Source organism: Triticum aestivum, chromosome 5B (assembly GCF_018294505.1).
Source record: "Triticum aestivum cultivar Chinese Spring chromosome 5B, IWGSC CS RefSeq v2.1, whole genome shotgun sequence".
Taxonomy (NCBI): domain Eukaryota; kingdom Viridiplantae; phylum Streptophyta; class Magnoliopsida; order Poales; family Poaceae; genus Triticum; species Triticum aestivum.
Window position 1 is genome coordinate 536,677,021 of NC_057807.1, and position 22,491 is coordinate 536,699,511.

Genomic DNA, 22,491 nt, shown 5'->3' on the forward strand with positions numbered 1-22,491 from the left:
TCTATGGCCCACTTCTCAAAGAGACAATTTTTTTACCAACTTTTGCCAAAGTTTGGCGTCCAATTTCTTAGCCACACTTGTGTGGCTAGCCACACTTTGGCTTGGCCACACTAGTCTCCAATCAAACAGACCCTAAACTACACGAATAGCTTGTGTGTATCAACACTTCAACTGTCACCATCATTCGGGACTGTTCTTATGCAAAGTGATCTTTACGATATTTTTAAATTTTTATACAGGCAACGTGTCAGCCTATACTATCTCATGCACCTAATTATTTAACAATCTATTTAAAAAAAATACTCGCTGATGTTATCATGGTGAGATCAGCCGTGAAACATTACAAAAACAAATAGGCAGCTAATCTTAATGCTCTTCAGGTAAATAAAAAACATGCATCTTCCCGCACGGGTGAAATCCCCAAATCCCAGAGAAATCCTTCTCACTCCACGTTCATTCCTCTTCCATCTATCGCGCCGCGGCTACCTGGCTGGGTGGCTTGTTCACTTCTGCATATTCGATCTGTCCCACTGCCAAATAGGCTAGAAATGTGGGCTCCTTTTTGCCTAACTCTTACTTCGTCAAATCAGCCCAGAAGGTGCAGATTCACATCAGTAAAATGCTTGGCATACACTAAATGTCACGCTCTAACATTGTACAACCCCATCGTTCTAGCATGGTTACGTTTTTTTTTAACACCCGGCACAATATAGAGGCACACACTGAACCCAACCCCCGCACACGCACAGCGCTTACGGAAGATTAGAGTCGTGAAAAGTGAATGTTAACAAAATCACCAAAGACGTATTAGAGTCGTGAAAAGTGAATGTTAACAAAATCACCAAAGACGTATTAGGGTCGATGGAATGCCACCTCCCGATGAAACAATAATCTACAGTAAGAACACACATGGACCATCGGACCGGAGGTTCAGGGGTGGAGCCAGGATTTACACATTGGAGGGTGGGGCGGGGAGGGGGAGGGGCGAAGAGACAAGGAGAAAAAACAGAAAGAACAAATATACTGTTGTCCTAAACTTCTTTTTGGTGAGGACTGCTCATTTGATGAATTAGGATTGGTCCTATTTCGTCCATAGTTGTTCGTTGATTTAGCTTAACCAACTCTGTCGTAGAAAGTACAAACTATATTTTGGTTCATCACTACACAGACAAAATTTATAATAAAATAAATCTGAATTCAAGCACCAGTGCATCATGCTACATACAAATTTGCGAGGATTAAATAAAATTGTCACTCGCATGGTAATTCCATCTAAATCAAGTATGTAATATGTATTGTAGAAAAGAAATTTAGTAGTATATAAATCGACCTAAAAAATGCAGATCAATATTGTACAATAAACATCAGTGAAGGGAACAACCGCACAACCCCTTGCGCTGAAGCGCGTCGTCGCGCGTTGCAGCCTGAAAATGCCGACATTAATCAGTTTCGATTGCAATCTTGCTCCTTCACAAACTGCCCTAGCGCAGCGATGGTGCCGTTGTGCGGAAAAGATGGATAGAAGATTAGAAACCACATCCAACTTCCAGGATTTGACGAGCAACTCCTAGTGGGCCGAGTGAAAGCAACTCCCTACCTAATTAATCCATTGAGTCCTTTTGCTGCTATGTTGTCAGTTTGAAAGTTCATGATACTATCTCAGCATTTTTTTTCTTTCCATATGAAAAGGGCACCAAAATGAAATACAGTAAAAAAATTTGGAAGATGATGACTTCCAAACAGCTGAAGCTTGACCATTAGGAAAACAGTTGGAAGATGTTTCACTAGGAAAGGCGCTGCGACATGTCTAAATAAAATAATAGTTATTTCATCTCCTCTCAATCTCAGTGAGAGTAAAACTAGTCCCAGAGTTCAGGATATCATCTCTAATTTGCTCCATTTCTGCGCTTCGTCGTGTAAAGTAGGCGCTTCTTCGTGTAAAGTAGGCAGGACAAGTAGGGGGTGGAAGTGTGCTGCTTCCGTTCTCTAGGACGAACACAACGGACGACATGAGTGGCCTGTCATCTGGATTGTCCTGGACACACAGGAGTGCTACATGGATGCAAATCAAAACTTCATCCAGTGAACAAGTATCCATGATATATGTGTCCACCAAATCCTCTGTCTTTCCTTCCCTCCACATATTCCATGACTGAAACAAGAAAAAGTGTCAAAAAGAATCTTCAGAAACTTGATCTATTTCTAAATTTTGGAACTTCATAGAACTCTCGTGGGCACTTACATACACAATGAGGCTCGGGAAGCCCATGATGTGACTATTGGAGCTTCTTTTTATACCAGTCACAACCTCAAGTACTAGCACACCAAAGCTGTAGACATCGGACTTGGTGGAGAAGACGCCTTCCATTGCATATTCTGGGGCCATGTATCCACTGTGTGACCATTGCATCCACATTATTAGAACTTGATTGCAAGTTTAAATGGTCTATATATAAGATGTAAAGGTTACTCACTATGTTCCCACAACACGTTGGGTGCTCGCATTTTGTTGGTTATCGCCAAAGATCCTCGCCATACCAAAGTCTGCTATCTTGGGTTTCATCTCCACATCCAGCAAAACATTTCCAGCTTTGAGATCCCTGTGAATTATAGTTAGCCTTGAATCCTGGTGAAGATACAAAAGTCCCCTTGCAACCCCTTTGATAATATTAAACCGTGTTGTCCAATCCAACATCAATCTTCTTGAATCATCTGTACGACAAAAAAAATGTAACTAACTTGTTTTTGGTTGTTTCAGGAAATTCTAGGTTATTACTGGAATATGTACCAAAAAGGGTAGCATCTAAGCTTTTGTTCGGAAGATACTCATAGATCAACAACTTTTCATCTCCCTCTCCACAACATCCAAGAAGCCGAACCAAGTTTCTGTGTTGCAATTTAGCAATCAGAATTACTTCGTTCCTGAACTCCTTTACTCCTTGCTGAGAGTCACTACTTAGTCTCTTGACAGCAACTTCTTGTCCACCTAATAATCCCTAAAGGGTTCAAGGGGAAACTTAGACTCCGTTTATATGAACAATTCAATTCTACTGATTTTAAAATGAATGGTGGCAATTTACCAAATGATCAGGTTACCTTGTAGACCTTGCCAAATCCTCCCTGTCCAATCATACATGTCTTGGAGAAATTGTTCGTTGCTAGAGAAATTTCGTCAAAACTTACAAATGGAAATTCATGGGCATGTGGTGGGTTTCCTTCCCCAAGTTCATAAGAGGTACTCATACTATCAAATGTTGCCTTCTTGTGTTTTCTCCATTTTTTCTTGCCTGCTTGAAAGTGTAATAATTATTTCTCGTATGATGAGTGTATGATTGACATAAAATGGAAATGTTATATTGCACTGCTGGACTATTCATGTATGTCTACTATTATCTTCTATACTAACAAACCAAAGCAAATAACCCAATAGGCGCTTATGAAACAGTGCTCAGTGAAGCATGAAAGTGTTCATGGATCATGATATGTAATTTGAGGGAATAGCAGGTCTGTCCGGTCTGTTTGATAAAGACTAAATTCTAGTATCCGACCTTTGGGAGAGCTGCCACTAATAAGGAAAGCAGTATTTCATATCTTCAATGGTAAAGAAGAAAGCATATCATACAATAGAATACTCCCTCTGTTCCAAAATAATTGAAGTTCTATCATTGTTCTAAGTCAAACTTGTTTAAGTTTGGCCAGCTTTATAAGCAAATGTGTTAAGATCTACAATACCAAATACACATAGTATGAAAATACATTCTACAAAGAATCTCATGAGACTAATTTGGTGTTCTAGATGTTAATATATTCTCCTACAGACTTGGTCAGATTTTGACAAACCTAGGACTTGAATTGTTTTCGAGTGAATAGATCAATTATGTTTATACCGTGGAAGATGGTAGACCTGACAAAATGGTGGCCCCTAAGGTTTAAAATGTACCTTTGAATTTTAGCCATGCCACGAAAATGCATAGGAATACCACAGCTCCAGTTCCTAAAATTGCCAGCATAATTATAGTTGCAGTACTCTTTCTCCTTTTACCTGTGAATTGCATAGATGCCATTAAATAGGCAAACGACTGATGTAATCATGAATGTGTGTTAGTAAAGACAAGATAACAAGAAAGAGGGGGGAAATTTGGTACCAGCTGCTACATCTAAGCCTGCAAGGCGGAGATATAGCGTGGCGCTGCCAAGCCCTTCGGCGAACCTCCCGGTGTCAATCAACTCCCCCGCCCATACTAAGCACCTTGTCACGTCTCCTCCAGACCTGCCGCTGCTCAGGTTGGAGTATGCGTACGCCACACAGGAGCAGTTGTTCCTGCACTCCGCCGCACACTCCTCCATTGTGCTCATGTTTCCTCCAGCAAACATGAACTTGTCTGGCGCCTTCATCTCCATCAAGGCCAAGAAGTTGTCACTGCATCCGTGCAATGCCTCCTTTCGTCGGCACCCTGCCGAGAACCTACCAGCTGCCCATTCATCCGTGCTTGCTGGCTCGAAGCCGTCAAGGCACTTGCACATCGGCATGGGCATCGCTGTCTGGTCACAATAGCCATACGGACCACAGAAGCCATATCGGTTGCATTCAGGGGATGGCCAATTGGCGAGGATAACCCATGACGAGGAGCTGGTGCTCCAGCTCTGGAGCTGGTAATCTCCAGTGTAAGTCACCACATACCTTGTGTGTGGGGCACCGGCAGAGACAGTGTAAGTGGTGTAGATCTCCTCGTCATTGTCGACGATGGCCATGTAGATGATCACCGCTGTGCTGCCGTTAACCTTCCGGTATTGGTGCTCGCCTTTTACCAAGTATCCGGTCCAAGGGCTGGTGCGGCCCACCGGGCGCGTCCCATCCCAGAGGAATAACTGAAGGAGCGTGTCCGGGTCACCTCCGTAGGAGAAGCGCCCGAGCGATGGGTCCTCGGGCCCCTTCCAGGACACCAGACGGATGCCGATGCCACGGGTGGCATATCTGATCCGTATCTTCATTTCAGGGAGGAACGTGTCAGTGACGTGGTCAAAGCTCTGCCACAACGTGGTGCCATTCGACGACCGAACGACGAGATTGCCGGTGTTCTCAAGCACCGCCGCTGCTGCAATGGAGCTTGAGGCAGCGGCCACATCAGTCGTCCAAATGACACGGCCGCTGCTAGCATCAGAGAGAACAAGGTTGGAGTTGTTGGTGAGGGAGAGTGTCGGCGCAGAGGAAGTGTCGTTGATGACCGACGTCTCCCTGTTGGCGACCCACACGACGGTGAGCTCCGGTATGCCGTTGTACCATATGCCCAAGTACAGGCTGGCCGGAGTGGAGTTGGAGGGGCTGAAGAAGCCCAAGGCGAAGGCACCGTCATCGGAAACGATGGTGGTGCCAGGGAAGAGCCGCTCGCCGGGGACAAGCCGGTCATCGGATGCCCGCAACGGCAGGAAGAGGATGATCAGGGCCGCAGTGTAGCAGGTGAGAGCTGGCCAATCCATGGATCAATCAGGCCCAAGTCTTCTGCAGTAGGTATGTGCACTGGCAAGGACAATGTACTAATCGTACCTTGTTCAGTACTTCTGGTGCTGACGCTGACATGCTGTTAGTTAAAGTGCAAAGTCTGGATCGATGCTTGGTCTTTACAAGCAACAAAGGTTTAGTGTTAATTTCTTGACAAACGGGTGACCGGATCCAGCACTCACGTCAAGGATGATAACGACAACGGATGATTGAAAAATGCAAAGCTTTTGAATTCTGGTTCGAGTTGAGAGTGTCTTGGAGTTGACATTTCAGCTGTCCACGTCAGAGGGACTTAGAACGCCAACGATCGCCGGTGTGAACTCAGCTGGTCAAACCACGGCACATGGTATGAATCCAAACGTCATTTTATGGAAGGGTTTTACTATTTCCAAGGCGACTGAGCACTCAAAATGTTCGGTCGAAAATACGATTTGTGCAATTGGAAAAATTAAAGGAAATTTTTTATCCAAGGGCTATCAACAGTTGACTGAGAATGTTTCCAAGTCGACTTGGACACGTATAAAGGAAATAAGTTTTACCGCCATGTGCTTCAAAAGACCATGGCGAAGGCACCAACTATCATCTGACAAAATCGTTGGTGGTTGGTCGTCGGGCACACACAATGACAACACGAGTAGGAGGATGAGGAACAAGATGATAGCGGCAAGGATGACATGACAACTTCATGGGGCCATTTTAGACATGGTCAGTGTTAACATTACACCTGAGGGTTTCCCGCATTATTTGTAGGATAATATTGTTATTGGTGATACACACATGAAATGTGGTTGATAAATTATTGTTAGAGACGGTAGAGTGGTGTTGAAGAGCATATAGATAGATTTAATGTTAGAAATGTATGACACAACTTGTGGAAGCACATGAATGTTTGAGAGTATGTAGAAAAAAATTGCATCCATCTACAGAATAATTCGTGCCAGTCATGTGTATTGCAATGTCTTGTTCTAGTCCATGTAATATTTATAAATATCTTAACTGAGTGTTCTAGCATGCACATTAACCAAATATCAGGACATCCTAGAAATTACTTCCCCTAAGAAGTCTACATAACCACTTTGTACCATCACGGTTGGGTACAAGCCCAATCATTATGCCAGTGCAGTCATTTGGCCTAAGAGCATCTGTTTGAAGGAGATCACCAATTAATCACGAGAACATGGCCTAAAACTGACCTTAAATGCGAGAACATGATCCACATGATGTGATGGTTCCAAAGTGCAAGTTTGTTCCATCCGAGACAACAGTTGCAAGGTTGGCACCCAAAGACAACCAACTGCCATGTCTTAGCGTAATATATAAACCTGGCCTGGACGTGGAGTAACTGAGCGCGAGCTCACATGAGCTCGTTATCTAGGTCGTTGGTTGGCGCTTCTCGATCTGTGCCATAGTTCTGTACGCGCGCATGCGGTCCGCCAGAAAATCGATCACTGTTGAGAAATACGTTCACGACAGCGTTGGGTGGTGGGCCTTCGCGCGGGGAAGAGTCGACGGATCTGACGATAGTTTGGACGGCCGTCGGTCTCCGGCGAGATTGGCCGTGGAACAGAATCGGTGTTCCCCGTCTGATCCGTGGACCAGGACAATCGCTGAGGACTATGGGTACGGTGTGAGCCGTTTGGAGGAAGCTGAGGACTGCGGCACAGAGGCGATGAGCGCCGGCGGCGAGACAACATGGAGTTCTGATGCAGCCTATCAGCAGGTAAGTCGATCTTTGCTTTTCCGGCGATGACGCCTCTCTTTTGAGCCCTCTGTTTTAGCTGATCCAGAGGATGGCTTTCTCCCAAGTTTCAGATCCAGTCTGCTGGAGGAGGTAGGGGAGAGCTTTGTGCCGGCTGCTGGTTGTCATTGTCTTTGGTGTGGGGGATTTGTAGGCGGTACCGCAGGCTGGGGGCGACGCGGCACACCAGCGGACAGCGGATAGCGGTGGTGAGCAAAAGGGAGAGCTCGCCGCCGACGTCGGAGCTGTCAATGGGGAAGATGAATCCCCGAGCACCGGGGTGGAACAAGAGGTCAGTGAATAACAACTTTGCCTTACAGCACGTATTGAGTGATTTAGGAATAAAACGAATGAGTGAGTAAATCATGCAGTTAGAGAGAGTGCTGATTGTTCTACTGCATTCAGGAAATTTATGTTGTGTGTCGCGTGTGTGAAGGCTGATTTGTTCTCCGCATTCACAAAATTCAGGCTATGTGCGCCTCTGTTTGCAGGCCGATTGCTGTCATCATTAAGAAAAAATATTGATTTATGTACTGGTGTTTGCAGTCTGTTTTGCTCCCTGCATTCAGAATATTCATCCTATATGCGCCTGTGTTTGTAGGCTGATTGCTCTCTGCAATTAGGAAGTTCATGCTATATGAGGTTGTGTTTGCAAGTTGTTTGCTATCCTATCTGCAATTAGAAAACTCATGTTGTATGTGCCTGTGTTTGCAAGCTAAGGATTGGCATTGCCTCCCCGAGCAAAACACCGCGCCTAAACCGAGTAAGTATGTTCGAAAAGGCAGTCAAGTGTTTTGCGGAGAACCCAACTGAAAATGTGATGACACTAGTTCTTGGCGCTACTTTCAACTCTGTGGCTGAGGCATACGATTTCTACAATTTGTATTCATGGGAAAAGGGGTTTGCCATTCGATACGGCAAGAGCCGGCTAAATGTTGAGAGGACGAAGTGCATGCAGGAGATAGTTTGTGGGTGCTTGGTTAGTGACTAATTTGCTTTTGCTGGTTTGTGATAGGTAAGTTGATTCGGTTTGTGGATTTTTTTTGTAGGGTAAGGCTGGGAACGAGATCCTCTAACATCATGAAGAGATGTTAGAGAAGCTACAGTATCCTAACATCCCTTCTTCACATCCATATGATTAAGCCTAAAATGACTTAAATTAATTTACAAATTACAAATCTACTGTATACATTTACAAAAATTACATACAAACAAAATTATGGTGCAATAAAATTAATTTCGGATTTTATTTTCTATGAACAGTAATTATGCACAGTGTCCGTGACATCCCTTCTTTGTTTTGCACTGAGATTGCACTGTAGCTTCCTGACATCCCTTCACGATGTTAGAGGATCCGTTCCCGTAAGGCTGGGGTTGAGAACACAAGGTCTTGTCGTGGCCCATAACGTTACATTCTGTCTGGCTGCGGGGACAGGAACTTCACTTTTCCATTCGACAGAAGGTTGCAATTATCCAGTTCTTCCTAGACAGAAGAGAAGCTGGGGCGGCGGCGTGCTTGCGTAGGAGGGCGACGCCATTGAAGACATGGAATTCTTTCTACGACCGGTTAACAGGTGATGTATCCCTGGACTCGTTTAATTTTGTAAGGTGGTATAGCTGGAGCTGCAATTTCTTAGAGATTTCCCTCCCAACATGTCATGATTCCAATCCTTGAGGGGATGGATGGCACCGATCGACTGCTGGATATGGGGAAGTACACCTACAGGCCATTGGAGCTCCACTGCTGGCAGCCATGAGTCATAAGCAGTGGAAGTGATGAGTGGGGGGTGTAGCTCCTAGATTAGATGTCGGACCAGCTAAGGGGAAGCGCAGCTCTCTGACTATATCTCAGCAATCGATGGGGAAGGTCAATCCAGAGACTCCTGGATGGACAAAAAGGTTAGTCTGTAGTATCATTATCCTCATCAGATTACCAATTAAGGATTATAGCTACGTGTAATTAGTTAATTAAATGCTAGGAACATGCCGTTGACTTGTAGTTGACATTATAGCTTATTTCATAGTAATAAGTTTGTTGTAGGGTGCTTCATAGGATATGTTCTGTAGTTCTCCAACAATTTATGGAATATACCACACTCGTGATATAACTAATGTTGAGTAATCAATTTTAGGACACCAGAAATTTGCAAATGTGATCAACTAAGTCATGTAGGGTGCGGTTTTCCACAACTTGTATTTTTGTGCTAACAGGGTCAGTATTAAATGTCGAGAGGACGAAATGCATGTAGGAAATTATTTGAGGTTGCGTGCTAAGTCTTGACGATGCAAAAACCAGCAAAAAAGGTGAACTAGTTTGTGAAGGAAATGATTTTAAATTTCTATATTGTTGATATACAGGGGAAGCAGGGTTAGAGAATACACAGTCATGCCGTTGTGAATGCCCTGCACTGACCCAGTTGCTTAGGTCAGAGGACAATGGTTTGTAAATGTCTAAGCACAAGGAGAAATACAATCATTCACTCTCTCCAAATTGGCGGGTAACCGTTCACTGGCCGTCCCAAACACATAGATGTTTACAACATAATTAGGAGATTTTTTGGTTAAATAGAAAAGTCCCCTTCACTAAGCGATCACTGAGAGCATTGTGCAGGAACTTGGGTTGTGACCAAGCGGATGATGATGTGAGGAAAACGATGGAATTATTTAAGGAGTTGGGTGCCAACAATCCGTGGTTCACATATCGAGTTCAAGCAGATTTGGAGGGCCGAATAAAATGTTTGATGTGGATGAATGGTAGCAGCCATTTGCGACTACAGGCGTCTGAGTGGTTTACAGGCGAGATGAACCCTAGAGCTCTTGGCTGGACACAACAGTATGTGCATTCAGTGCTACAAATTCCGAAAAAAGTGGGTCAAGCCTGAAGTGATGGGTGTATATGCATATTTTTATTGCTGTGAGGGTGCTCAAATAAATTAATCATGACAGTGATGAAGAGCATTTTAACAAGCAATGTATCTCGATAATTAGCAGTTATTTTGGACAGTAATTTTTCATTGGCATATGTACACAGTGCTGGTACATTTTGAAAATTATTTGACATCTTTAAAAGTGGATGATTTCTGTAGAAGCCTGAAGATTGTTGTTCGTAGCAAAGTGGTACTGCAAAGTCAATGTGTACTTCTGATAACTGAAACAATATTTATCTAGGTGATGGCACAGCTAGGTGGCAGTCTGATTACTTATTGTGCCTTCACATTGAGCTGTGATATGCACACGCATATCAAAAGTTTTGACTTGACTATCATGTGTTCGACGTAAGCATCTGCTGATTTAAACATTTCTGGAATGCATGCAGGGTAACAATTGGTGTGGCTGCATAAAGGAGGACACCTTGTCCTAATCGCCCAAGTTCGTTGGAGAAAGCAATTCGTGGGTTCGCTGAGAATCCAGGGGAGAATGTGATTGTACTGAAACTGGGTATATGATTTGATCTTTAGGTGAAGAATACGACTTCTACAACTTGTACTCCTGCGGGAAGGGGTTTGGTATTACATATTGGAAAAGCAGACTAAATGTTTAGAGGACAAAATACAGGCAGGAAATCATTTGCAGCTGTGCGGTGAGTACTTCATTTTGGAATTCACCATGTTGCACTGCTGGTTTGTTGTGATGTCAATGGCCAAAACTAAAGTTCTGAATGTTGTTTGTGCTATGCAAGGAAGGCTGGTGTTGAGAACAGTCGGTCATGCCATTGTGAGTGTTGGGCTCTTATACGATTGTTTTTTTTTTTGAACGGTTTTTTTTTTTTGAACGGTGCTCTTATACGATTGTTGTGATCAGAAGGCAATTGTCGGTGCATATCAGAGCATCGGGAGCAACACATCCAATCTTTGTCTCCTAATTGCGGAGAGACAATACACTGCCTTCACACAAACACATCAACGTTTACAACCGAGACTTGGTGAAGCAGCTACGCAAAATAACGTCAATCTAGCCAAGGTATACAACATCATAGAGAGTTTTTTCACCAAGCGAGCTCTTCATAATTTGTGTGGGAAAATAAACCATGAGCAGGCATAGGACGATGTGAGAAAAACTATGTAGGTTTTCACTGAACTGGGTGCAAAGGATCTACATTTCACGTATCTTGTACAGGCTGATAAGGAAGGGTGAATCAGTACAATTTGGGTGAATGGGAGCAGTAGATTGCAGTAAAATTTTGAGGATAACACAAAAAATTCAAAATTTTAACACCAAGGGCGGGAGGTTTGCCCAAGCTGTGTAGTGTATAAGTAGGGGGGTGAGGGGTAGTTGAGGGGCAGACTCTGGTTTCAGTCATCCACGTGAAGCTGTAGTTGGAATAAGATCAAGTTTCAGTGGGAGGTGAAATAGAGTGAATGGCTCTGACCGACTTAGCTAGCGCCTCCTCTGTGGCTACGGGTTTCAAAATATACTGAACTGATTATAGATGATTCTGATTAACAGCTGTAAGTTCAGAGCATTAGCTCAGTTCTTGTGTATTGTATTGATATTTTGTAACCTGAAAGTGACGTGACGATGTTGGAAGCGGATGTGTCAGAATCATTTGTGAATCGGCGTGGCAGTCAGTGCAGTTTCAGGTGTCTCCGATGGGTCATTGCAGGTACTATGCCTGGCTTAGGTGCAACTGTGTATAATAATGTACAATAATATATTATAATGTAATAAATGGTCATGTGTGAACGGGCGCCTTTGGAACAGAATCTTAGCTGTAACAGCCCACATCGTGAGCGAAAGTCGGAGCCGGCCTATCCCATAGATAACGGCGTCGACTTTAATAGTTGTCAATGTGGGCCATCGACTCTTAAAAAAGTCGGTATACAATAGTTATACCTGGGCCTATACATGTCGGGTTGGCAATCTCGAAGGGGCTGAACGGGAGCGATAACGAGAGCATGTGTGCGCGAGCGCAGAAGAGGACTTTCGACCTGGCCTACACTTTCCTTTTAAAGAAGAAGGGGACCAGCGAACGAGGAAGGTACTGCCACACGTGACAACACCAATCCGGACCTTTATGGTGGGGATGAATGTGTCGGTCAGGTGGTTAAAGTTTTTCCACAACATGGTGTCATTTAGCGACAAGGCAGCAAGGTTCTCTGTGTCTGTGAGGACAGTCGCCGCACCAGTGACCATGCCCAACGAGTGAGCAATCTCTCCATGAGTCCATGACAGACTATTCCAGATATTCGGGGAGACGAAGTAGGATGGGAATCTGGTCCAACTACCCATTTACCCATGTGTGTGTGGGTGCCATCTTATGCCTGGGTAAATGGGCATGGGGGACTGAGCTCCTCTAAATTGGCACGGCCATTTGCTCCGCAGGAACACTTTCCGTTCCTAAATATAAGCCTTTTAAGAGATTCCAATATGGACTATATACGGAGCAAAATGAGTGAATCTACACTTTAAAATGTCTATATACATCCGTATGTAGATTATATTGAAATCTTTAAAAAGACATATTTAGAAACGGGGGGAGTATTTGTTTAGCATGATATATTTATACTTCTATGTCAGTTTATATCTTTAGAATTTGACAATGTGGCTATTCTTGATTAATGCAAGGATTTCTTTTCTCTTTTTGCTTGATTGGAATGGAAATTACAGTTGTTCCATTGTTACTAAGCTGTCGTGCAAAGTGTTACGATGCTTGTGTTGTGGGCATGCCCACTAGCAACGGGTATGGGTGACATTTTTGTGCCTGTCATGGGCCAAGGCCAGGGCCATGGGCATGTCTTATCTGTGCGAGCACAAGCATAAGACCCGATGCATTATTGCTGATCCACGCGTAAACAGTGGCTGATAATTGTTTTTAGAGAGTTGAAAGAGACTGAAAGGGTTAAGACGCTAGAAATATAGCTTGTTCCAACTGCATATCAAGAGTGTTAGCGAAAGTAGATGAAAAATTAAGACAAGATGGAGATTGCCGGGTGAATGGAAAAAAACGAAGGGAGAATTCATCGAAAGTAATAAAATACGTACATTTGTGTAAAAAAAAGTCAGAAACTGCAGTGGCACTAAACTAGGTTCAAGTAAAATTGACTCTATGATTTACTTTTTTTTACCGGGAAACTGTTTAAGAAATAATGTTAATTCTAGCTCTAGCTGTTCTATTTTATAGCTGTGAGACAAGAAACAATTCTGGAGTACACAAACTTGAGAACCCCTGCATAGTATTCAAATTTCCCCATCCCCATACTAGAAAGCCATAACTGATTAATCAGAACAAGAATAATACGAAACACCATGCTGACAAGAAAAATCGAGTCACTGTACAGATGCATGTGAAAGTATATATAATTATGCAACTAAGTATAAGCTTCTCATGTTCAACCGATCATGCTATAAGGGAAAATGCAGGACTGAGAAAACAAATTATGGAACTAAACAAGCAAGAATGAAATTACCCTACAATACATGAAAAGGAAACAAATATAATTCATCAAACGTTGCCATGAAAATAGAAGTAAGAAACTTAGTACTCTCAAATGATTTGGAGTGTGGTGCAGGAGCATCACAGTAGGATGAGCATGGCCGTGTCATCATGTACCAGCCACAAAGACAAAACAGTGTTTGTCCAGCCCCTCTCCTCCAAATTACTGAGGCATTTATCTTGCATTCTCTGGCACTAGAACATATAGAGTATGCCGAGTTCACCAAATCAAAAGTATATGGATAGGGGCGGAAGAGGTGGGATTAACCGTTCTAGGTTGTCACTAAACATTATAGGGACAAGATGGCATATAGAGAATCTGCTAGAGTGAGTTTTCCTCCCAATTTAACGGCTTTTAGGGATAGATGTCCATATAGAGATTATGCTAGAGATGTTCTGATCCTCATAATTAATTTGTAAGTATAGTCAGTACTCCCATCGAGTGACCGTTTGCCGGGTAGGTACATGTATAATCCCTCCCTCCACACAATTACACATGTTGGAAACGTTACCAGTTTTTGAGAACTCACCTGCCATCTAAAGCTTAGTTTGTACCACGAATCTGAGGAAAAAACAGACCAATATTTATCCAGCTTCAGACGTAAGTGAGACGACCCTTCCCCTGGAACTGTAAAATGCAAGAAAAAGAGTGTGAGATGGGGGGGAACAATGGCATACCTTCATGTAAGAAAAGGACGGGAGTGGTCCTCCTTTTCTTAAAAAAAATGTAAGGAAGGCTTGTAAATTTACTTGTATCGACAGCTGACATGGATTGAACATGAATGGTTCCACTGAAAATCACAATAGAAAATCTGAATCTGGGAAAAGCAAAGCCTTTCTCGGTCATTACAAGGCAGAGCAGCCCAAGTGGGTGGGTGACCACTAAAGATGAGCTGGCCACAGAGCCTGCATTCCTTCATAAGACGGAAAGTTTGCGAAACAACGAGAGATCCATTTGTAAGCATAGTGATGTATTCTTGGTCAGGTCAAGTTATCGTTCCGCACACCACGGAACCGCAGAACCACTGAACCGTCGGTGCTATAGTAGCTCTGCCACGAAGCCTCGGCATTTTGTCAAACAGCTTCTGGGCAATACCACAAGCCTGCCGCTGCTGCTGGTCAGAACTGATACGAGGCTGCTCCTCACTCAAGGATAGTGACATATTCTCAGTTGGATCAAGTTATCCTTCCGCAGACTACCAAACCGCAGAACTCTCGGTGCTATAGAAAACTCTGCCACGAGGCCTCGGCATTTCGTCGAACAGCTGGCGGGCAATACCACCAGCCCGCCGCTGCGGGCCAGAGCTAACACGAGGCTGCTCCTCCCACAGTCTCCGTGCCGCTGGACAACCCGCGAGGGCTGCCGCATCATTTGCTGATGCCCGGAGGAAGCACGGGAGGGAGTGGAGTGGAGGTAGGGGGCGACGGAGCAGGCGAGGAACGGCTGCGAAGCCGTCGGAGGAGAGCGTGGGTTCATGAGCCACGGGCCGGCATGAACTGTTACGTGGGAAGATTCTTTCCGGCCATTCGATCTGCTTGTCCATTTCAGCCATTTATGGGCCGCTTCGTCTCTCGTCCTCGAACCGCTTCGTTCCCAGCCCATCACAAAAGCAAAGCAAGTGACCAGGCCAGCGGTGATTCCTACTGCCGGCGGCCCGGCACCCCCTCTCTTCTCACCCTGGAGTAATAAAAGCTAGAAAAAAAATGGAGTACAAGCTTTTAAATAGCGACCACTCCCACGACCTCCCATATGGAAAAGCTGATCTAGGATTAAGCTTTTAAATAGCGGCCGCTCTCCATATTGTGGCCACCATAGCAGTTATCATGATGCGGGCATAATATCAGGTGGCAGACCGCTATATCATCCTATATCTGCAATATTGCCTGCTATATAAATGCTATTATTGTTTTGTGTAATATATTTGTGTAAATGTGCCTTGCTTATATGTTTCAAGCACCAAATACTGTTTCAGTTAGTAGTTTATATTCTTATATAAATGATGATTGCTCAAAGTAAATGTCTTATTTTTGTCAACGGTCTAGAAATATACACAATAATCTCTAATTTACTAGTGTTTATATATGCGGACATAGCGCCACAATCCGCATTCACTACGCCGTACCCCAATCTGCAACCAATCCACTATTTAAAATTTTATGTCCATGACAATGAAACTCATGAACTCCCAACAATGAAATGCATGAAGTTGTAATACTTTGACACATTTTTTTTTTGCTTCTTATGCTTGGTGCTACTTTGAAGCACTTTCATGAATTTTTCTATTATGAACACTTAGTGCTACTTTCAAGCACTTCACATGTGTACTCTAATATAAAAAGATTAATGATCGAACTCTAGTGTACATCAAGTCTGCCTATGCGAAGGTAATATTAGTTACCTTGTGTCGTAATTCTAGAAATATATTTACAACATGGATAGGCTGAGGGGGGGGGGGGGGGGGGGGCTTAGCAATATGGATCACTAAGGCCGTCGCCGAGGCAACGAAGTTCAGGGCATTCAGGTTTCACCGATAGTTCAAACTCTATATAAGCTAAAATTATACGCAGCAGAGTCGAAACAAAAGGGACTTCCTACCAGGCCTAGATGTGCCACGTGAAGTCAGTTCATGTTTATAACCGTTATGGAAATGAAAAGGCCATTGAGTTTAAAAGATGTTTCCTTGAGATATAAATTGGTTGTTGTCAAATTGGTCGTCCTAATTTGGTATGAAAGCGTGGATTCTGGACCGTGCACCTTTTTTACAAGTAAACACAAAAACATTGCAAGAAGCATAGACAAGAACACCACTACCTAATCACTTGTATCCAATGTAAGGATCACCTTAATGACTCCTGGGCAACAGGTGATACATCACTTATTTTTAGAATATTACATCACTATTTTGCTGAGCCATAAATTACCAAAGTGTTTGATTCATCAACTTGTTTTTCCTTCAAGACCATTTTATACATCTAAACCTGAAAATTATTACTTCATCGCCCCTCTATCTCGGTAAGAGTAAAACTGTTCACGGAAGTCCGAATGTCATTTTTTATATTACCAATTTCAGCACTTTGTTGTGCGAAGTAGGCGGGGCGACTTGGGGCTGTAAGTGTGGTGATTCTATTCTCTAGGATGAACACAACAGATGACATAAGCGGCCTATCATCTGGGTTCTCCTGGACACACAAGAGTGCCACATGGACGCAAAGCAAAACTTCGACCGGTGAAGTATTTACGATACATGAGTCTAGCAGTTCCTCAGTCTTCGATTCCTTCCACATATTCCATGACTGAAAAAACAAGAACATCATATTAGTATTCCTATTCATATTGTGTTTAAAACTCAAAACGCTTTGGAAATTTAATCCATGTTTAGAAGTAAAACTTGACTTTAAGTCTTGTATGTACTCACATAAACTGTGAGGCTAGGGAATCCCATGGTTTGACTAATGGAGTTTCTTCTTATGCCAGTTACAACCTCCAGTAGTAACACGCCAAAACTATAGACATCAGACTTGGTAGAGAAGACGCCTTCCATTGCATACTCAGGAGCCATGTAGCCACTATTTGAGCAATTCAATTGTAAGCGATATCCAATAAAAGTTCAATCTAAAAGATCAATATGATTTTTCTTCCAATGGATACTCACTATGTTCCAACAACACGTTGGGTATTTGCATTTTGCTGGTTATCACCAAAGATTCTAGCCATACCAAAATCTGCTATCTTGGGTTTCAAATCGGCATCTAGCAAAATATTTCCAACTTTGAGATCTCTATGAATTATGGTGAACCTTGAATCTTCGTGAAGATACATTAGTCCCCTTGCAACCCCTTTGATTATACTAAATCGTGTCTCCCAGTCCAACAACAATTTTCTTGAGTCATCTAAGAGAACAAATGTAAGCAAATAAGTGTTTTGACTTGTCTTAGGAAATCATAGTTTGTTATTAGAATACGTACCAAAAAGGGTAGCATCTAAGCTCTTATTAGGCAGATACTCATATATTAGGAGCTTTTCATCTTCCTCACTGCAACATCCAAGAAGCCGAACCAAGTTTTTGTGTTGCAATTTGGCAATCAGAACTACTTCGTTTCTAAATTCATTTGTTCCTTGTTGAGAATCTCTACTTAGCCTCTTGATTGCAACTTCTTGACCACCTACCATTCCCTAGAGAATAATGTGAATATTAGACTGCAATGTGAAATAGGTAGCTCTTCTTATTAGAATGAATATTAGGAAAAAACTATTCAATGAGTTACCTTGTATACTTTACCAAAGCCTCCTCGTCCAATCATGCATGTTTCAGAGAAATTGTGGGTTGTCAGCACAATTTCTTCTAATCTTACAAATGGAAATTCCCAATCATGGGGAGGGTTTCCTTCTCCAAATTCATTAGAGGTATTCGTACCGACCAAACTTATCTTATTTTGATTTCTCCATTTTTTGTTCTTGCCTGCTCCCACAATGTTAATAGTCACTTCCCTTCTAATAAGCACATCACACACATAACAAAGAAAAAAGTTATATTTGAAACCTAACTATTGATATTGGTATAATATTCCCCAATTAATGAACTCATGGAAGCAAATTAAATAACCCATGAGGTGTCTCTACCACCATGTGGCAGAGTGTACATTCAGCTAAGCTAACCCCTTCAACACCTAGTATCTCCGAGCAGCAATTGTAATGATATGGAAAGCAGCAAGACAACAACCCCTATGATCGACGTGACCCATTCTGTGTGTATGCGGACTACACAGCTGTTTGTGCAAGGGTTCTGACGGACATAGTGTACGAACGAATGATTGAAATGGGGAGAGATAAATATGTGGTTTCACTAACATGTGGACTCCATCTTATTTGGTAGTACAAGATTGTATGTAAGCACCGGATCACTCCCAAGGGTAGTTAAACTGTGCCATAAACCATCTAAAATGTTACTTGATCTCGGTTTATGCTCAGTGGGTTTATAAGATTATGTAGTCTAAGGGTATATTATGGTAAAATATAACGTTTTACTTTGCCCGCAAAAATATATATAACGTTTTACTTAGCAGGGCCAAGGAAACGTACCTTTGAATTTTAACCATGCAAGAAAGATGCAGATGAGTACCAAAACACTAGAGCTTAAAACTGACAACACAATCCTCATTGTTTTTCTCTTTGTTCTTCTACCTATGCAAGAAATACATACACAGTAAAAAAACTTTTTTGTTGCTTTATGTATAAAGCAGAACAAAAGCCTATTTTGAGAGCAATAAGTATTTCTAAGTCATGTAACAACCATCCAACTTAAAGATAAGATTATGGAACTACAAAAGGGACGAGAAGATCATGATCATACAACTACTAATATATTGACTGTCACAAAAATGGATGATGAAACTAGAAGCACGAAAGCTATTAAAAGAAAGAAAGTTGTAGAACGATAGACAAATAACAAAGCTAGCCAGACAATGATGGGGAAGTTGAGATCTGATACCAGTTGTTGCATCCATGCGTGCATGCCGGAGATAAAGTGTCTCACCGCCAAGCTCCCCTATCTTTCCTATGTCAACCAACTCCCCATTCCACACCAAGCATCGTGTCACATCTCCTCCAGACCTGCCAGTGCTCAGGTTGCTGAACGTGTATGCCACGCACGAGCAATTGCGGCTGCACTCTGCTGTGCACTCCTCGAACGTACTCCTGTCCCCGCCCACGGAAGAAAACATGTCAGGTGACTTCATCCCCGGCAATGCTAAGAAGCCGTCACTGCATCGCGGCGCCTTCTTCCTTCGGCACCCCGCCGAGAATCTGCCTACAGTCCACTCCTCCGTGTTAGTCGGCTCAAAGCCGTCGAGACACTTGCATGCTAGCACGGCAGGCATGGTGGATGTCTCATCGCAGTATCCATTTGGGCCACAGTAATTGTAGCGGTTGCATTCAGCTGACGGCCACTTCCAAAGGACAGCCCACGCTGACGACTTGTTGCTCCAACTCTGGAGCTGATACTCACCATAGTAGGTTAGCACTAACCTGGTGCGTGGGGCGCCGTCCGAGAGGCTATAGGTGATGTACATCTCATCGTCCTTGTCGACAAAGGCCACATAAATGATAAAATCACTGACGTTAGTTGCCCTTGTCCCCCCAAGTTGTTGTTGGCTTTGGCTCATCACTAGGTACCCTGTCCATGGGGCGCTGCGAGACACCGAGTGCTCCCCATCCCATAGGAATACTTGGAGGGATCTGTTCGGGTCGCTGCCATAGGAGAAGCGCCCCAACGAAGGGTCGTTAGGGCCTTTCCAGGATACTAGATGCTCGGCGGTGCCCTGTGTGCTATTCTTTATCCGTAGCTTCATGCCAGGGAGGAATGTGTCAGTGCAGTGGTCGAAGCTCTGCCACAACATGGTGCCATTTGACAACCGAATAACGAGGTTGCCAGTGTTCAGAAGCACTACCGTTGAGGTAGATGAGCCCACGGCGGTGGCCACATTGGTCGTTGTCCAAAGGACACGGCGGCCACCATTACCATCGGAGAGAACCAGATTAGAGGTGTTGGTGAGCGAGACCGTTGGTGGAGAGGAAGTGGTGTTGGTGGCCGGGGTTTCTCGATTGGCGACCCACACGACAGTGAGCACGGGGATGCCGGTGTACCATATGCCTAGGTACAGGCTGGTCGGAGTGGAGTTGGAGGGGCTGAAGAAGCCCAAGGCGAATCCACCATCATCGGAGAGAAGGAAGTTACCTGGGGACAGCGCCTTGCCAGGGACAAGCCGATCGTCGGAAGCGCTCAACGGTAGGAAGATAAGGATTGTGACCGCCGTGAAGCTGGTGAGAGCCGGCCAATCCATTGATCGATCAGGCAAGATCTTAGTACTAATGAAGGTGGCTAACTGGGAGTAAGTAGATAGTTGTACCAGTCCTTGGTCTACAAGCAAGCGATGCATCAACGAATGTTTGATCGCGGAAGCAGATGATTGTATAATGCAGTGTTCTTGGAATTCAGGTAGATTGAGTTCCAACTTTCCAAGTGGTCAAGATTTGACATATCAGCTGCCCACCTCTGAGTTGGGATGCGACCTTGACTGCTGACTGGTCAGAAACTCAGAATAGTGACTGAAACATTAAGCTATGAACGAACGGATAGCTATTGTGTATCAACACTTCAACAGTCACCTTCACTCCTGACTGTTCATTACAATTGTAGCAGTGACAGTATACATATACAAAGTGATCTTTGCGATATTTTATACAGGTAACGTGTCAGCCTATACTGCGTCATGCCCCTAATTGTATAGTAATCTCTTTTGAAAAATCCACAAGTGATCTGCGTCGGAAGTTTGGGCCGGTCGCGCCCTAGCCGCATGATGCCACTTGTTCTGGCCGTTTGATCTAGCGAAAAAAAAAAAATGATTCGTCCCAGATCTTCTTCCTCCTCGCGCAGCTCGCTGCATCTTCGCCGTCTCGCGCAACTCCCCGCATCTTCGCCATCTCGCGCAGCTCCCTTCCGGTGGCCTTCCTCGTCACCGGTCCCCACCCTTACCGGCCGTCCTCGTCGTTGGTCCCCACCCTCGCCGGTCGTCCTTGTCGCTGCCTCGACCCATGCAACAGTTGCACCTGCGGTTGCAGCTCTCAGCGGCTCCAGTTGTAGCTCCGCGCCATCCCTCGCTGTTCATGCTCGCTAAACGGAATTGCGTCAACGACTCCCACCAGCGAATCACGCCATTGAATGGATGTAGCAAAAAACTTCGCCGGTCGTAGCAGAACCCGACTCCGTTTGCAGCAAATCGCCATCGCCGCCGTCGCAAGTTCGCAGCTCCACCTTGATGGATGTAGCAAAAAAAAAATCGCCGGTAGTAGCAACAACCAATTACGGTTGCAGCAAAATCGCCATCACCACCGTCGCGAGGTCGCAGCTTCTGCTTGATGGATGTAGCAAAACATTTCACCGGTAGTAGCAAAAAACAACTACGATTGCAGCTAATCCGTAAATGGTTGTAGCAAAAAAATTCGCCGGTAGTAGCAAAAAACAACTACGGTTGCAGCAGATCGGCGTCGCCGCTGACCCGGGTCGCAGCTAATCCGTGAATGGTTGTAGCAAAAAAATTCGCCGGTGGTAGCTCCGCCATAGCCAGTTGTAGCACCCCATAGTATTGGTTCCAGCAAAAAGTTGCCGGTGGTAGCTCTGCCATAGCCTTCGTCATACCTTCTCCACCATAGCCGTATTTTTCTGCCTAATGCTTGCTTCATCGAATCAGCCCAGAAGCTACAGCTTCACATCAGTAATATGCTAGTCTTGCACTAAATGACATCCTCTAATTTTGTCCAACCCCATCATTCTAGCATCCTTATGTATTTTTTTCGCGGCCGGGGGGGTTCATACCTGCTTGGCTCGATGTCTCCCATCGATGTGCTTTCGGCTGGGGACGATTCAAATCTGGGTAAGGCAAAGCCTTGCCGGTCATCACAAGGCAGAGCAGCCCAGAAGTCATGGTTGCTGATGGTTCCGGCAAACAGACAGCAAACATTTCTCCTCTTGTTGATTGATCACTGAAACTGATTGATAACTGCAGGCACTACCATTTCTGAATGTGCGTTCTGCAGATTCCTTCTTTTCTCTACAAGCGCTCCACTACTTCAAACTGGCATGACAAGTGACCCTGCTAAACGCCTGGGCTCCTGGAGAGGCCATGACTGCTGCCAGTGGAGCGGTGCTACGTGTGACAACTAGACATGCCACGTAGTCAAGCTCAATCTCCGCAATGCCTTCATCAAAGACGATGAGAATTTTATTTGTTTTTTTAGGGATATGAGAATTTTATTTGGTGCGT

The 22,491-nt window shown here is 44.1% G+C and overlaps 2 protein-coding genes across 2 annotated transcripts; both read right to left on the reverse strand.

Annotated features, from left to right (window-relative positions):
* Positions 1-1,515: 1,515 nt before the first annotated feature.
* On the reverse strand, positions 1,516-15,182 carry LOC123113019 (putative G-type lectin S-receptor-like serine/threonine-protein kinase At1g61610). Its single transcript, XM_044534122.1, has 8 exons — positions 14,422-15,182; positions 4,146-14,299; positions 3,941-4,042; positions 3,097-3,287; positions 2,789-2,996; positions 2,475-2,712; positions 2,243-2,393; positions 1,516-2,152 (listed from the first exon to the last, which is right to left on the reverse strand). The coding sequence occupies exons 2-8, from the start codon at positions 5,476-5,478 to the stop codon at positions 1,829-1,831; spliced, it is 2,547 nt and encodes an 848-aa protein (XP_044390057.1). The 5' UTR covers positions 5,479-14,299; positions 14,422-15,182; the 3' UTR covers positions 1,516-1,828.
* A 1,370-nt stretch (positions 15,183-16,552) lies between these two features.
* On the reverse strand, positions 16,553-21,312 carry LOC123116814 (G-type lectin S-receptor-like serine/threonine-protein kinase B120). The gene is made up of 7 exons (XM_044537712.1): positions 19,161-21,312; positions 18,752-18,853; positions 17,938-18,131; positions 17,638-17,845; positions 17,325-17,562; positions 17,088-17,238; positions 16,553-16,965 (listed from the first exon to the last, which is right to left on the reverse strand). Exons 1-7 carry the CDS (start codon positions 20,605-20,607, stop codon positions 16,666-16,668), a joined length of 2,640 nt encoding a protein of 879 aa, XP_044393647.1. The 5' UTR covers positions 20,608-21,312; the 3' UTR covers positions 16,553-16,665.
* Positions 21,313-22,491: the final 1,179 nt, after the last annotated feature.